This window comes from Eleginops maclovinus, chromosome 6 (assembly GCF_036324505.1).
Source record: "Eleginops maclovinus isolate JMC-PN-2008 ecotype Puerto Natales chromosome 6, JC_Emac_rtc_rv5, whole genome shotgun sequence".
NCBI classification, from domain to species: Eukaryota; Metazoa; Chordata; class Actinopteri; order Perciformes; family Eleginopidae; genus Eleginops; species Eleginops maclovinus.
In genome coordinates this window covers 20,624,110-20,637,768 of record NC_086354.1, presented here as the reverse complement: position 1 = coordinate 20,637,768, position 13,659 = coordinate 20,624,110, and the positions used below count along the sequence as shown (strand labels likewise).

The following is a 13,659-nucleotide window of genomic DNA, read 5'->3' as shown; positions in this document are numbered from 1 at the left end:
CTGAACGGGACGTCTGTGGCAACATTGGCACAATCAATGGTGAGTACGTTTTGAATCAACTATCAGTGATTGGTTTACTGGAGACTAAGCTAAAGACCCGCTCTTCATCTCACTTGTGTGTGAGGCTTTGTCGATTGCTCAGTAAGTTCACATTTGAATTTATGTTTCTAATTTTGTATAATACATGGTTCCCTTTCAAGAAAAGAATCATCAGCTCTAAATGTATCTGTACAAATCAGCAGTGGTATACTGAGTGACTTTAAGGTACAGTTTGGGTAAAACACAAAATCAAGGAGTAGTTTATTTTCATTTCCCCAGATTGTAAGGTTTATGTAAACCCAAGTCCAGTGGAGATTGTTTTTAATGCACAGATGCATCTCAGATCATCAGAATAACAGTATAATTATGCATTAAATATTGGGAGAGAGCATTAGCCTCATTAAAGATAAATAGGTTTTATGAAGCGACACAATCATTGCATGTCTGTCGGAGGCCAGACATCTGCAGCCGCTGTGAGTCTCACTGATGTGGAAAATCGTTCTGCTAACTCGTTTAAGAAAATGCACAGAGACCATAAAATACCACACAATGGAAATGTTTATTGATGCATGTGTGAAGTTTGGAGATATGCTTTTCAGGAATATACAAGAAGTGGGCCACAGCATAAATAAAAAATGTAAACAGTCCCTTTATCACCTTTTGGTATCAGAATAAATTTGGCTGGCATGTGAATTATATGATCCCTAATTAAAGGCTTCTCACATTTAAGGAATTAGTAATAAGATAACTCACAAAAACACAAATGCAGCCTTAAAGGGGACATATATGAGGAAAAATGCATTGAAAACATCACTGCAGTGTCCTTTTGTCATGTTTTAGGTGCTTTAATTGGAGCATTGTGCTGTGAAAGATTGAAAATAAAGACGGAGCCAAGACTATTTTTAGGATTAAGGTGGACAAAAACACACACACCTTCAAAACAACACCTTTCAACAATTGGCTATGAGCTGCGCCGTCAGGAATTCTACTCTTTCCTTTAATTCTCTTGAATAAGCTTTATTGCTGAAGACTATAGTGTCAATCCATGTTTAAGCCTTGATATTGACCAATGAATACATTTGATTTTGATTATGAACTATTGCATTATTCCAAACATGCATTAACAAACTGATTGCATATTGTTCCAGTTACATTTTCCACAGGCTGCAGCCAATACTGAATAATTTAACTCTGTACAAATAAACACCTATACACTGATCAAGATATTTAGAGTATTTCTGATTTGTAATATACCTATATCAATCTTAAGACTACTCACAAACAATAACGCAGAATGTACAGCGTCACAGAGACAAGAAATAATAACATTTACATACGACAGGCATTATTGAACATTGAAGAGTTTGCATTACACAGAGGATCCACCTCAAAGACATTTTAAAAAGGCTGCTTAAACTCGGGTGGACTCTTTGCAACACCGACTGTAACGGTTGTTTTTAAATAATTTCTTTCTTATTTTTTGCACAATAAAGATTAAACAGCCACATACTTGGCCTTAAGAGCTGGAGAATTTGTCAAGGTTTTTAACTCGCAGAGGGTACACGGTAGAGTCGGGCACTCTGGAGGTTAACACAGCCCTCCCTCATAATCATCCTCATCATCAGCGGCTGCTGGTGCTCCACTAGCGCCGCCTTGTGGCGCAGCGGCAGCCTTCTTCTTCTTTCCCCCGCCTCCGGGAACCCTCAGGGAAATGGCCAGCTTGGCGTACTGTGAGGATAAAAAATGAGTCATCAGATATCAGATCCTGAAAATGTATTTTCTCAATAAGCTTCATGACGCATTTTCTGCAGAAGTCAGAGTTTAAATTACAAACTTTAGAAAGTCATTAGTCCTGATGAAGCAGATTATGATGTGTTTGAGTGTTTAACCCTTAATAAATCATATTTAAAGCCTTGTTCATACTGGATCAAAATCAATTTCACTTAGGGACACAGGAAATGAGAATTCCATCAATGGCCAGCCATGTTTAGTATATTGACAAGCGTGTCTGACTATATAGCTCATATGGACTGTTTACATACAATTAGACAAACATCGTTAGCCGCAATTACTGTCTGTTTTACAGCAGAGTTTCTGGTCCTCCTGTAATTTAAATCTAGTCCGGAAAGATGACTTTGTATCTTACAGTGGATCTCTCGGTTTTTTCCACAGGAAGAACAGCATCTCATTATACCATTTGTATTTATAGGTTCCTTGTGAAATCTGACTTTTGTGTGAAAAGGAAGAAAGTGTCTTAGCTGCAAGGATGAGAACCACAGGGGATTAACTGAAGTCAAACATTTTACCATCCAACTGACAATGAACAAAGCAGGATAAGGAGAAATTACAATCATAAACTCTGGATCCGTTCAGAATCTCCAAGTCCATTTTTGACTATACACACAGAAAACTCAGCCCCCTTATTAAGTAATGTGTATCACCAGTACTCACGTCATTGTCCATGTATTTCAGTAGAGGCGAGTTGCACACGCGGTAGACCTGATCCTCGTCCTGCTCGTCGTAGCCCTGCAGTAGCGTCTCCATAGCGACAGAGTCCTCACTCCCACTGTAACCGGGCAGACTGGTGGAGACCCAAGAAACACATCATGTAAAGACCCTCAGGTTTTAGATGTTACACCATGAACGTGAGGTAATGTCCAGGGTAAACAAAGCAGTAATGTGATTTTTTTTTTTAAACATACCTGTAACTTTCTCTGACACACTTATCAGCTGCTACATAGTCCCCTCTATGAAGATGAATCAGCACTTGAGCAGTTGTTTTCTGAAGAATGAAAACCGCACAGCAACATATAAGTTTACTCTCTTACTACGTTACATTTATTCAATATGTGTATTTAATACGGACACAGTGCTGTGTTTACACTGCTGGGATATATTGATCGTATTTGCCCATCTGGTAAATGTATTCTAGTGGTAGTAAATAAAGCTTGATTAAGTTGCTAGGAGATAATTAGATAAGATTAGCATCGTAACCCACCTTGAAGCACATGGGGAAGTTCTCAATCTCTTTGTACATGTTCTTTTCCTTTTGCAGAGCGACGGACGCCTCATCCAACCTGGTCAGAAAAATGAAGACATTGTGAAGAATAAAGAGCAGGTACTGTTTAAGATTATTCATAGTTGTAGGTGAATATTTAAATACATTTCAATCAGCTTGTAAGCCTTTATTTATGGGATGGATCTCAGGGATTTTTGGGAATAAAAGGTTAGTGGATTAGTCCATCACTTTGTCCAGTAGATTCAAGATTCAAGAAGCTTTATTTATCCCGAGGGAAATTGAGGAGCATTTGCTAAAACAGGATAACTGATAATGTGTTGCATCAAAGTATATACCACCTACAATTTGGCAGCGCTATCATCACTGTCCTTCCATATAAATCTTTATCTGTTTACCTTCTTAACCTGACCAGAAGTCTGGAGGCTTTCCCCAGCAGCTCGACTGCCTGACGCAGGCGGTCCTCATTCTACAGAGAGAGGACACATGGATGAATATGATCGGGACAAAAATTAAAACAACAACATCATTCAGCTTTGGTTGGAAGCTTACCTCAAACACGCCAGCTGCCTTCTGATACAGGTCCACAGCTTTCTCTAGATTTATAGGCTCAATCAGTCTGGTGAATACAAGAAAATGTTTAGAAGAAAGCTAAAGCATGTAATGCATACAGACAGAAGACGTTAAATCTAATGTTAAACATCAAATCCCTTAAGTTTATTAAAAAATAAAGGGATATTTTTTACTTTCCAGCGCGGTCCAGAGCCATGGCAGCGGTGTCAGGAGTCCCGTTCTCCATGTACATCATGCAGGCTTTCTCTATCAAATCGATGGCCTCCGGCATCTTCTTTTGCTCCTGATGCAATGCAAACACAGCAGAGTTACAATTCTGCCGCAGACGATGTACCTACGTCTACGTGCCAAAGAGTTCAGTGTTAAATCTGCACCTACCTTCATCATCATACCTGCCTGCTCAATAGCCCTGAGGAAAAGAAGGACAATTTGAAAAAAATAAGAGTTTTGTTTCTAAGGTTTGCGGTTGGCTTAGAGTAATAATTGGGTCATAAAACATGATACTTACTTTGCAGCATGAAACAGCCTGTAGTAAAAAGTCAAGGAAATAACAATACAGACAAAAGTGCAATGTCATGAAACAGTGATCAGAGTTCAGAGAGGATACGTCTTGTTTTCTGTTTGATATTCTGCTTCCTTCAAGTAAGCATCCTTTGCTTGTTCATACTGCTTTGCATTCTTGAAGCACACAGCTATACAAAAAGAGTCACATATTAATACAGCTGGTGGTACAAATGTGGGATATGTGGTATAAATGGTAGCCATAAATAAAGAAATAACATTGATTTTTACCTGCTTTGGCATATTCTGACGCAGCACTGTCAAAATCAGGCTTCCACTTAGTCAGGCTTGTCTTTAGGCTACAAAAACATGACAATAGGAAATATTAGGAACTGAGGATCACAGAGTCCTCTGTTCCCCAGCAGCTTAATATCCTATTAATATGACATATTAATAAAAGATATGAATGTTGGAATGTAAAATATTGAAATGATCCACCCCCAGTTTACAGCCTATACTGCATGAAACCTATGCACATAAATATGAGCCAAGATATGTGTATGTTTTCCTTTATATCGCAGAATGACCTATCAGATTGTTACCATTTAAGCTGCATAAATACATCTCAATTCATTTGTTGCTATTTGAACTGCGAAGACATCACTCATTTCTAACAATGTGTAAATCAATAACATGGACCATGGGAATACAGGGATGACCCCATCTAAATATTAACACCTGAATCACAGCAGATTTAGCTACATTTTCAGTGTATTGACAATTAAAGAAGAAGACATACTTGCAGCTTATTTATTGTATATTAAAACGACCTATAATGACGTGACGATGCAAAATTGAGTCCATTTATGCCGCATAACCCCCTGGTGAAAATGCCAGTGGCCTTTACTGAAAGCTAACATCAATAGTAAAAACAAACGGCTGTTTCCTGTAAATGAGATAAACCAGATTATTCATCGTAACTCACCATTTTTCAGCTTTAGCTATATGCTCATGAGCTTCGTTTATCTTCTGAGCAGCCATGCTGTCGTTAACACGAAGAGGTTTAGCGAATTGTTATGGATAAAGAGCGATGTTGTACCGTCGCTGTTTGGATTAACAGGAACTCCTCTTCGGCCGCAACGTCACGAACGTCATCCAATGTCGCAGACTACGGGTGCCGCAGAGGACACAATGCAGCAGGAAAGCGAAAACACTCGCTGCTGTGATTTGTTTGTTGGTTAAAGAAATACAAATGCTTGACCCATTTGAGTTATTTTCTGTGTGACAGAATAAAGCACGACATAGCAGCCATCTAAACCATGTTAGGTGAACAACTGCAGGTGAAAAAATAAACAAAAATAAATGTATAAAAAATAAAATAATAGGAACATTTAAAACAGAAGCACAGCCATTTAATTCATCCTACTGTTTAAATAGGTCTGTAACACCCAACTCTCAACAACTCCCACTCTAGATTATGATTTTACAGTTGTTTATGCCCCATTTACAATATGTGTAAACGTACGTGGACAGCATGTGATCTGTCACTGCCAATATAATGCCCTCACAGTGTACAGTTTACATACACCACATGTCCATTATTTGTATGGTTTCATATTTAGACTTTTCATTATTTCTAATTCCATTGTTTTGCCAGTGGAGCTCAATTTATAAGTATTTTAATTATTTAAATATGTTTGTACTTACTCTTTTTTTTCGTTTTGACCGTGTCTCTCTTGAGCACTGCTGTAAGAATATGGGCCTGCTGTCTTACTCTCTCGAAAAATCTCACTAAATAATGGCAAAATCTGACTAAATCGTACTAGTTATTAAACAGCCCTCAACGTGCATCATTTCAGACATAGGTCAAACAGGTTAAACACTAGAATAAACAATGGGCATACCTTTACAATTGTCAGAGCAGAATCGAAGAAGTTCATAACACTTGGAAACAATGGTTACAAAATCCTTTTATTGTTGTGCACACTGATTAGAGTTCAGGTCTTCTTTGTTTAATTACATGGTTTTCACTTCTCATCTACGGAAGCTCATTAGGGCCACATGACAAAGTTCTGACTTTATCAGAATCAGAAGTACTTTATTTATCCCAAACTGGGACATTTTTGGCAAACTGGGACATTTTTGAAAATCTCAGAATTCAGAGGGGAAAAAACTCGGAACTGAAATTAGTTTAAAAGTTTTTATCACATCCCAACCTTTTTTCTCAACACTGTTTAAAAATGAATCAATAGACTTACCCCACTAATTAAACTCTACATAATTGAACATCGTGTATAGGTCACTTTCAGGAGTTTTACACTGCGGGGGTTTCGTGCTTACTGGCTTATCATAACATTTGTTCTCAGAACTTCAAAAACAAATAATTATTACATCATAAAATAATAAGTTAGACGCCTGTAGAGGAGCGGCGGAACCGGAAGTGTGGTGTACTGTGATCAATGACGTCATGACGGTTGCGATCTCTGATGGCTGAACAACAACAACTGTCCGCGAGAGACAAACTTTCACAAACTTCTTCTAAAACAAAAGAAAGTTGGAAATAGCAACATTTTTTCCGTCGTATGATAGTCAGGAGTGTTTGTTTGTTTATTCCCTGTAGTTACAAATGTGGAATAAGTGATGGATTCGAGATATGACATACCACGGAGGGCCGCCGGTGGTGGCGGGGGATCCGCGAACTCTTCCCCCGCCATGGGGGCTCAGTCGCGCCGCAGGAAGATGCCTCCCAGACCCGCTGATTTTAAACTTCAAATTATCATTATTGGCTCCCGTGGTGTCGGTAAAACTAGCATCATGGAGAGGTTTACCGACGACACTTTCTGTGAAGCTTGCAAGTCGACCGTAGGTGAGGACAGGAGACGTGTTTTTGTCAACTTTGTTTGACAGGGCGCTGTCTACTTACTGGAGGAAATGGGTTTAAACTAGCCTGTGCTGGACATTATAAACATGTTCTTGACTACTTTTCTGTAATGGGACTGAATAGAGGTTATACTATACGCTATAGCTAGCTAACTTAAGCTAACGGTAACAACAACCCTGTTGTAGCTAACAAAACTGTCATAGCTAAAACTATGTTGCAATGAATCAACTGGACCAACATGTTTCATGCTTTGAATAATTTGATTGTTTTTGCATATTCTATGCTGTTACAGGGGATGTCTATCAGGGATTTTAAAGCCCAACACACTAGCAAGGGAGACTTGGTTGCTTAGTTCTTAGATAGCATCTGCAGCTGTCCAGTAATTACTTAACTTAATTTACTGCTGGGGGGAGCCTGTTTTTATTTAAATACATGAGGGTATATAGTCTTGTCCCAATACGTGCTATAATTGAATGTCATTTCCATTTGTGTACAGCCATTTTTTATTTTTCTATATACAATTACAGTTTTCCTACGTAAAACACATGATCACTTTAATTGAGTTATTACAAAAAAGTGCCAGGTGACAATTTAATGTTTCATGATTATGGATCCTGCCAGCTTAAAACACATAAAACCCTGAACATGTGTAATTGGATAAAAAGTCCTGTGACCAAAACAACAGTCAGTCAGTCATAGTGTCCAATCCCAAAATAGTCACACATAAGCAGCTGCTGTGGCAGAGCTCCATTTTGTGCCCTGTCATTCCTGTGGCAGCTTGGCACTAATAATATTTTATCTTTTGGTCACAGACATTTAATAAAACATAGGATTTAACCAGACATAATGCAAAAATCATTTCAATGCAGCTTCTTGAATCAACCAACAAACAAACTATCCAGGAAATGCTGGAACGTGTACATGTCCACATGTCTGTTTCTGTTTCCTCTCATAGGAGTTGACTTCAAAATCAAGACAGTGGAGCTAAGAGGGAAGAAGATCAGGCTACAGATATGGTGAGTAATTCCTCAGAAGTCCCCAATTCCTTTAGTCTTCTGCATGGTTCATTTCCTGTGTCGGTCCTTTCACCCTGTAGGCTGCTCTAACAAAAACTAACTAGTGCCTTGTAGCTGTTTACTGTACATAATGCATATAAAACTAAGACTTCATTCACATTGCATGTATTTTTCCACAATACCAAGTCATGAGGTAGTTGTTCATATACGTTAAAGCTGCAAATAAAATCAACTGTGGATCCTGTGGGAATAGAACTGTTAGCGTCGTGTTGAGCAGCACATGATGCTACTTTTCCTGTTGCTGTCTAAATAGCCAACACTTTAATCTGTGCAACATCAGAGACTGTTGGTGTCACTTTTACATTTCGTACTTTATAAATTACTATAAATGTCAAACATGAAAACACTTGTGGAAAACGCCCAGAAAAGACACATAATAATTAAAAAACAAATATTTGTACCGTTCATAAAATGACAAGATAACTGTAAAAGTTCATAGGGCAAAGACAGAGTAGTGTTATTGTATGCATACTGGATGCAACTGTACTTATTTTGTAAGGGCAGCAACAGTATTTACTAACAGTATAAATAAAGAATTATGCAATTATGAACGCATGTCTTGTATGTTTGTCTGAACATGCCACAAGGTACAGTTATGAAACATTTGATACTGACTGAGTGTATGACTGGGTTGCTTGTGTTGGCCTCAAACTGGTGAACTCCATCGCTTATTTCACTAACACATCTGTCCTCTTCACTAACACCCCACTCTACCACCTCCACATCACTTCCACCCTTTACCCCGTCCCATTTTACCCCCGTTTCTCTGCCCACCCTGCGACCTGTCCGTTCTAGAGGACCATCCTCAATGTGTCTTGTCTGTCACATTGAACTGCTCACATCAAGCTTCACCATGTCTACGCCTTAACCTAACCCGCCATGTGCTGCTGTGTGTCTGTCCGCTCCTCTTCTCATAAGCCTGACTGTGACTCACAATGGGAACGACTGAAGGTACGGTAACCCTGCACTGTTGCTGTCGCTCAATCTGCTTATTGTGCTGCTTAACCTTAGTCTGATCATCAGCTGAAACATAACATGAAGCTAGAATGAATCTACACATACAAATGTTTAGAACCTTTATGTTGTTCAAATGAAACGTTTATTTCCAAAATGTTAATCGATAGTTTGCTTTCGTTTCAAGTGCTTGTACTTATTTTAAGTGTCACCTTGATCAACCTATAAAAGCTGCTGTACCATCATTATCTGTTTGTGTATCATCCTCCCCTTATGGCTGCCAACAGGAGGAGTTGTACTGTTTGACAAATCCACATACGAACACTTAAGTGCTAACATTATAATGTGTTGTAAACCATTTATGAAATGTGTATGCACTGTTTATCGATACAAACAGTGGGGGTTAAACTAAAGTGTAGGAATAGAGGGTAAGCGTTGATTTGATTACGACGCTTCACAAAACTGATTCCTCTTCCCCCATTTGGTGTTTGATGTTGTTTCAACAAATTGTGTTTCATTTTGTGTCATGCAGGGACACTGCTGGCCAGGAGAGATTCAACAGCATCACCTCCGCCTACTACAGAGGCGCCAAGGGAATAGTGCTAGTGTACGATATCACTAAGCAGGAGACCTTCGACGACCTGCCCAAATGGATGAAAATGATAGACAAGGTGAATAGACAGCTGGAATAAGATGAAATATGCATCTTATTTCTTGTTCTTCCTTCTGGTCCGATGGAGTGTTCTTCTGCCATTGTTATATGCCAAGAACAAATGTTTAACATTACATAATTAACTCAGATTCTTTATTTTTCTAGCAATTATGACCAGGAAATGTATTGGAAAGGACTATTTACCATTTTATTAAAAAAATAACAACTAATAATGACTTTGTATGTAAGGCCTGGTCAACAACAAACAACTGTTTTTATAAATATTTATCTTCATTGGGTATCCCTCCTGTAGATATAGATTTCTGTCCTCATAGTCATTTCCCTGCAGCTTTATTGATCAGAATGTAATGTTATGTTATGTTGCCAGATCATACTGCTTACATACATATTTGTGTAAGAAAATGTCTATTTAGTTTTTTTTTAAATGACAACCTTGTGTTCTCATTTCGCTGCAAACTGCAAAACCAATTTCAATGGTTTCACTTTGCCGGAGTATCAGGTCTGACTTTATGAAATGTGAGTCTGATGAAGCCCTGACGTTTTTTATCTCTTTTCTTTCTGTTTGGTGTCAGTACGCCTCAGAGGAAGCAGAGCTCCTCCTGGTCGGGAACAAGCTGGACTGTGAGGCTGATCGTATCATCTCCAGACAGCAGGGAGAGAGGGTGAGTTCAACACACTCATGCTCCTATTCAACATCATATAACATAAACACATCTCTATAAACCTGAGATCAAATGATCTAGAAGAAGGTGCAGTAAGACGAACAACAGATAGAACAGGTATTACAAGCAGAACCTCTTTAAAGTTTAGTGAAATAAAGAGACAAATTATGCAGAACGGAGCGCAGACAGATGCTTTCAATATGCCCATACACTGATAACACTGATATCATACCCACCAAACAGATATTATATGCATCGTAGCAGTTGATTCAAGCATGTGATTTAGATATTTATCCAATTTTACTATCAGCTCTAGAACAAATACTCTACAGTTGTGTTGTCCTCTGGAACGATTCACTTTCAATCTATTTGTTTTGCAGTTTTGCTCTAGAATAAGTGGAATGCGCTTCTGCGAAGCTAGTGCAAAGGATAATTTCAATGTGGATGAGATCTTCCTGAAGCTGGTGGATGATATCCTTAGCAAGGTTGGTGTGTTTTCAGTAACAATGAGTTAGTCAAGTGTTTTACATGTTTTTGTAAATATTGCCTTAAATTAGTAATAGAAGATTTGTGCAGAAAAGGACAGTTTCAACATTTCTGTACAGCAGTATGTTGTCAATATTTTGTGTGAAAATGTCATTAAAATCAAACAGTCACAGGATTATTATCAAGATGATCAGATTCTCTTGCTTCATAAAGATAAATTCCTTATCTTTCTTTCATACAAATTGAGGCTTATTCTGTCATTGCACTCAATAACTGACCGTGGGTGTCGATGTACGCACACCGCCTCAATATTCCCTGCATTAACCCTTCATTTCCTGACGTGTCTTCTTCTTCCTGATACAACAGATGCCTCTGGAAGTTTCCAACACGGAGCTTTCCAACAGCGTCCTGTCTCTGCAGCCTGAACCGGAAGTGCCTCCGGAGTTACCGCCTCCCCGCATGCGCTGTTGCTGAGAGAGTCAGAGTGGTCCCCCATCCTGTGCACGCACGCACGCACACACACACACACACACACACACACACACACACACACACACACACACACACACACACACACACACACACACACACACACACACACACACACTACACTACACTACACTACACTACACAAACCACACACACGCAGAGTACCAACCTGGCCACCAGGGGGCAGCAGACAGCAGCAGTTAGAAATGATTGATTGCTGATGTAAGAAGCATGGACTCCTCTCTCAACAAACGCTATTATATTCTCTTCTCCTGTTTCGTACACTAACAATTAGGCAACCTATTTACTACCACCCCCTTCTGTCTACACTTGACCCAGACTACCTCATTCCTCGGACCGCTAGCTGTTCCCCGCAGGTTCCTTGGAGGTAGAGAGCCCTCTGGTAGCAGTTGCACATTTTACAAGAGGGTGATGATTGAGGGCCTTACAGCTTCCTGTTACTCATTACATATAGTGTACACTAAATTTGCCTAAGTTGCCCAGAAGGTCTGGTATCTCTGCATCATCTAGCTAACAGAAAAGGGATATCTTGGATCTCTACATCTTAGTTTTATGTTCTGGGGTTAAGTACAGTCCTTTTGTACTGTCACTAAACGTTTTTAATTACCAAGTAACAAGATGACTTGAGGTAAACAAAAGCACATGATGTAAATATGGCGTGTTGCTGTAATGACTGGACAGGCTGCAGATTGTTGTGGCCAGCAGTAGGTGGTTGTGTGGCGGTGGATCATATCAGTTCATATTCCTTTTTGCCTTAAAAGTGTTAAAGTGGCTGGAACGGCTCATTTCACATTTGTATAAATTGTTTTGCACTACAGTCCATCTTAGCTAAGACCACATGCAGAAAAAAATAAGTGCACAACTTGTAGTTTAGTAAAGATGGATTTTGCCTTTGGTAGTGGTCATTCTGATCTGAACTCCTCTACACTGATAAAGTGGGATGGAGTATGCAAGGAAAGATGGGTAATGTAGTCTTTGAGGGATTGGTGTTTTTATAGGGGCATTCTCCATGTGTGTAACTGGCTTGTTAGAGGGAGTAGGAACAGTAAAGCTAGTAGACACAAACATGGTTTTAGCCTTTGTTTTGTTACTAATATTGCCAAGTGTTTTATTTTTCCTCTGAACTCAAGATACAGATTATAGAAGATCGTTTGAGTCTCCCTTTTCTGGGTGTAATAAGTGTTGGAATGTTTGTTTAGTAATTGAAGGACTCAGGAAACTTTGATGGCTCATATCTGCACATTTTGACAGGCTTCTAGTGTTGATGTGATTCGAATTTCACAACACACTTATACGGAGACATCTTCAAGTATCCTGCTTGAAAGGGGACGTTGTTTTTAAGAAGAGGTCAGATGTTTTTAATTTATGATTTGGAAGTTTGTTACGCACCAGTATGGGCGTTTCCCATTATTCGTTCATTTTAAAAGAAACAAGGCTATGCATGGTCAGCCTTCCTGTTTTCGTAGAGATAAGTAGACATTTGAACTCTTCCGTCTTTTGAAAATGAATGCAATATTGTAGCACTTAGTCCTGTTTTCTATGAGGAAGTGAAAGCCTGAGGACAGTCTGAAGGTGAGGGACGACGAGCCCATTCAAAGGACCGGATTTAAATGACCGAAACTGACTTGGCGTTGGTTCTTTTGATTATTTTGTTGATTTCTAAAAATTAAAGTCAAGCTTATGTGGGCTTCAGTGGCACATTATGTATCCTAATAAATCAACAGTTTCATACCAACAAAATAAACCCTAACCCCAGCCGGCATACATACAAATGATTTGTCACTTTGCAATTGTCATCACTTCTTTTGGTTTTGTTTTGTGGAATAAAACCTTTAATTTGCCCCCTTTGTGACTTCAGCATTTGGCACTAACCCTGTGGTCTTCGTTTTTAATAGCCAAGCCTTATACTACTCAGTGTTTTAGATATACATTTGAAGAAATGCTTTTAATTTGAAATGTGTATCCTTTTAAGATGGAAAGACTGTACTTTGTATTAAAAACATGTTATAAGTCTTTGAAAAGTTTTGGCATGTTTAAAGCAGATATGTGGTATTTATAACTCATGGCATTCTTGGAACTAATGAAAAATGCAATTAAAGATATCTATATTTATTACCAGATTATGCCATTTATTTTCTGTGACTGTGTGTCTCTCCATGAAGTGAAATGTGTGGTGTCTCAAGGACGCTTGTGTGGATTTCAGGAACACATTTTACAAGTACCAAGATGCTGCAGAAGTGTTTTACTGTAAGATATTTTCGATTGGAGTCTAAGGGATAATTTAGTTG

At 38.8% G+C, this 13,659-nt stretch overlaps 2 protein-coding genes across 2 annotated transcripts; one reads left to right on the top strand and one right to left on the bottom strand.

Moving 5' to 3' along the window:
* Positions 1 to 579: 579 nt before the first annotated feature.
* napgb (N-ethylmaleimide-sensitive factor attachment protein, gamma b) lies at positions 580 to 5,320 on the bottom strand. The gene is made up of 12 exons (XM_063886755.1): positions 5,115 to 5,320; positions 4,421 to 4,488; positions 4,236 to 4,320; positions 4,137 to 4,154; positions 4,007 to 4,037; positions 3,802 to 3,911; positions 3,608 to 3,674; positions 3,454 to 3,524; positions 3,038 to 3,116; positions 2,742 to 2,821; positions 2,491 to 2,620; positions 580 to 1,767 (listed from the first exon to the last, which is right to left on the bottom strand). The coding sequence occupies exons 1-12, from the start codon at positions 5,168 to 5,170 to the stop codon at positions 1,627 to 1,629; spliced, it is 936 nt and encodes a 311-aa protein (XP_063742825.1). The 5' UTR covers positions 5,171 to 5,320; the 3' UTR covers positions 580 to 1,626.
* A 1,249-nt stretch (positions 5,321 to 6,569) lies between these two features.
* rab12 (RAB12, member RAS oncogene family) lies at positions 6,570 to 13,489 on the top strand. The gene is made up of 6 exons (XM_063885619.1): positions 6,570 to 6,995; positions 7,966 to 8,026; positions 9,573 to 9,711; positions 10,286 to 10,375; positions 10,756 to 10,860; positions 11,228 to 13,489. The coding sequence occupies exons 1-6, from the start codon at positions 6,770 to 6,772 to the stop codon at positions 11,333 to 11,335; spliced, it is 729 nt and encodes a 242-aa protein (XP_063741689.1). The 5' UTR covers positions 6,570 to 6,769; the 3' UTR covers positions 11,336 to 13,489.
* Positions 13,490 to 13,659: the final 170 nt, after the last annotated feature.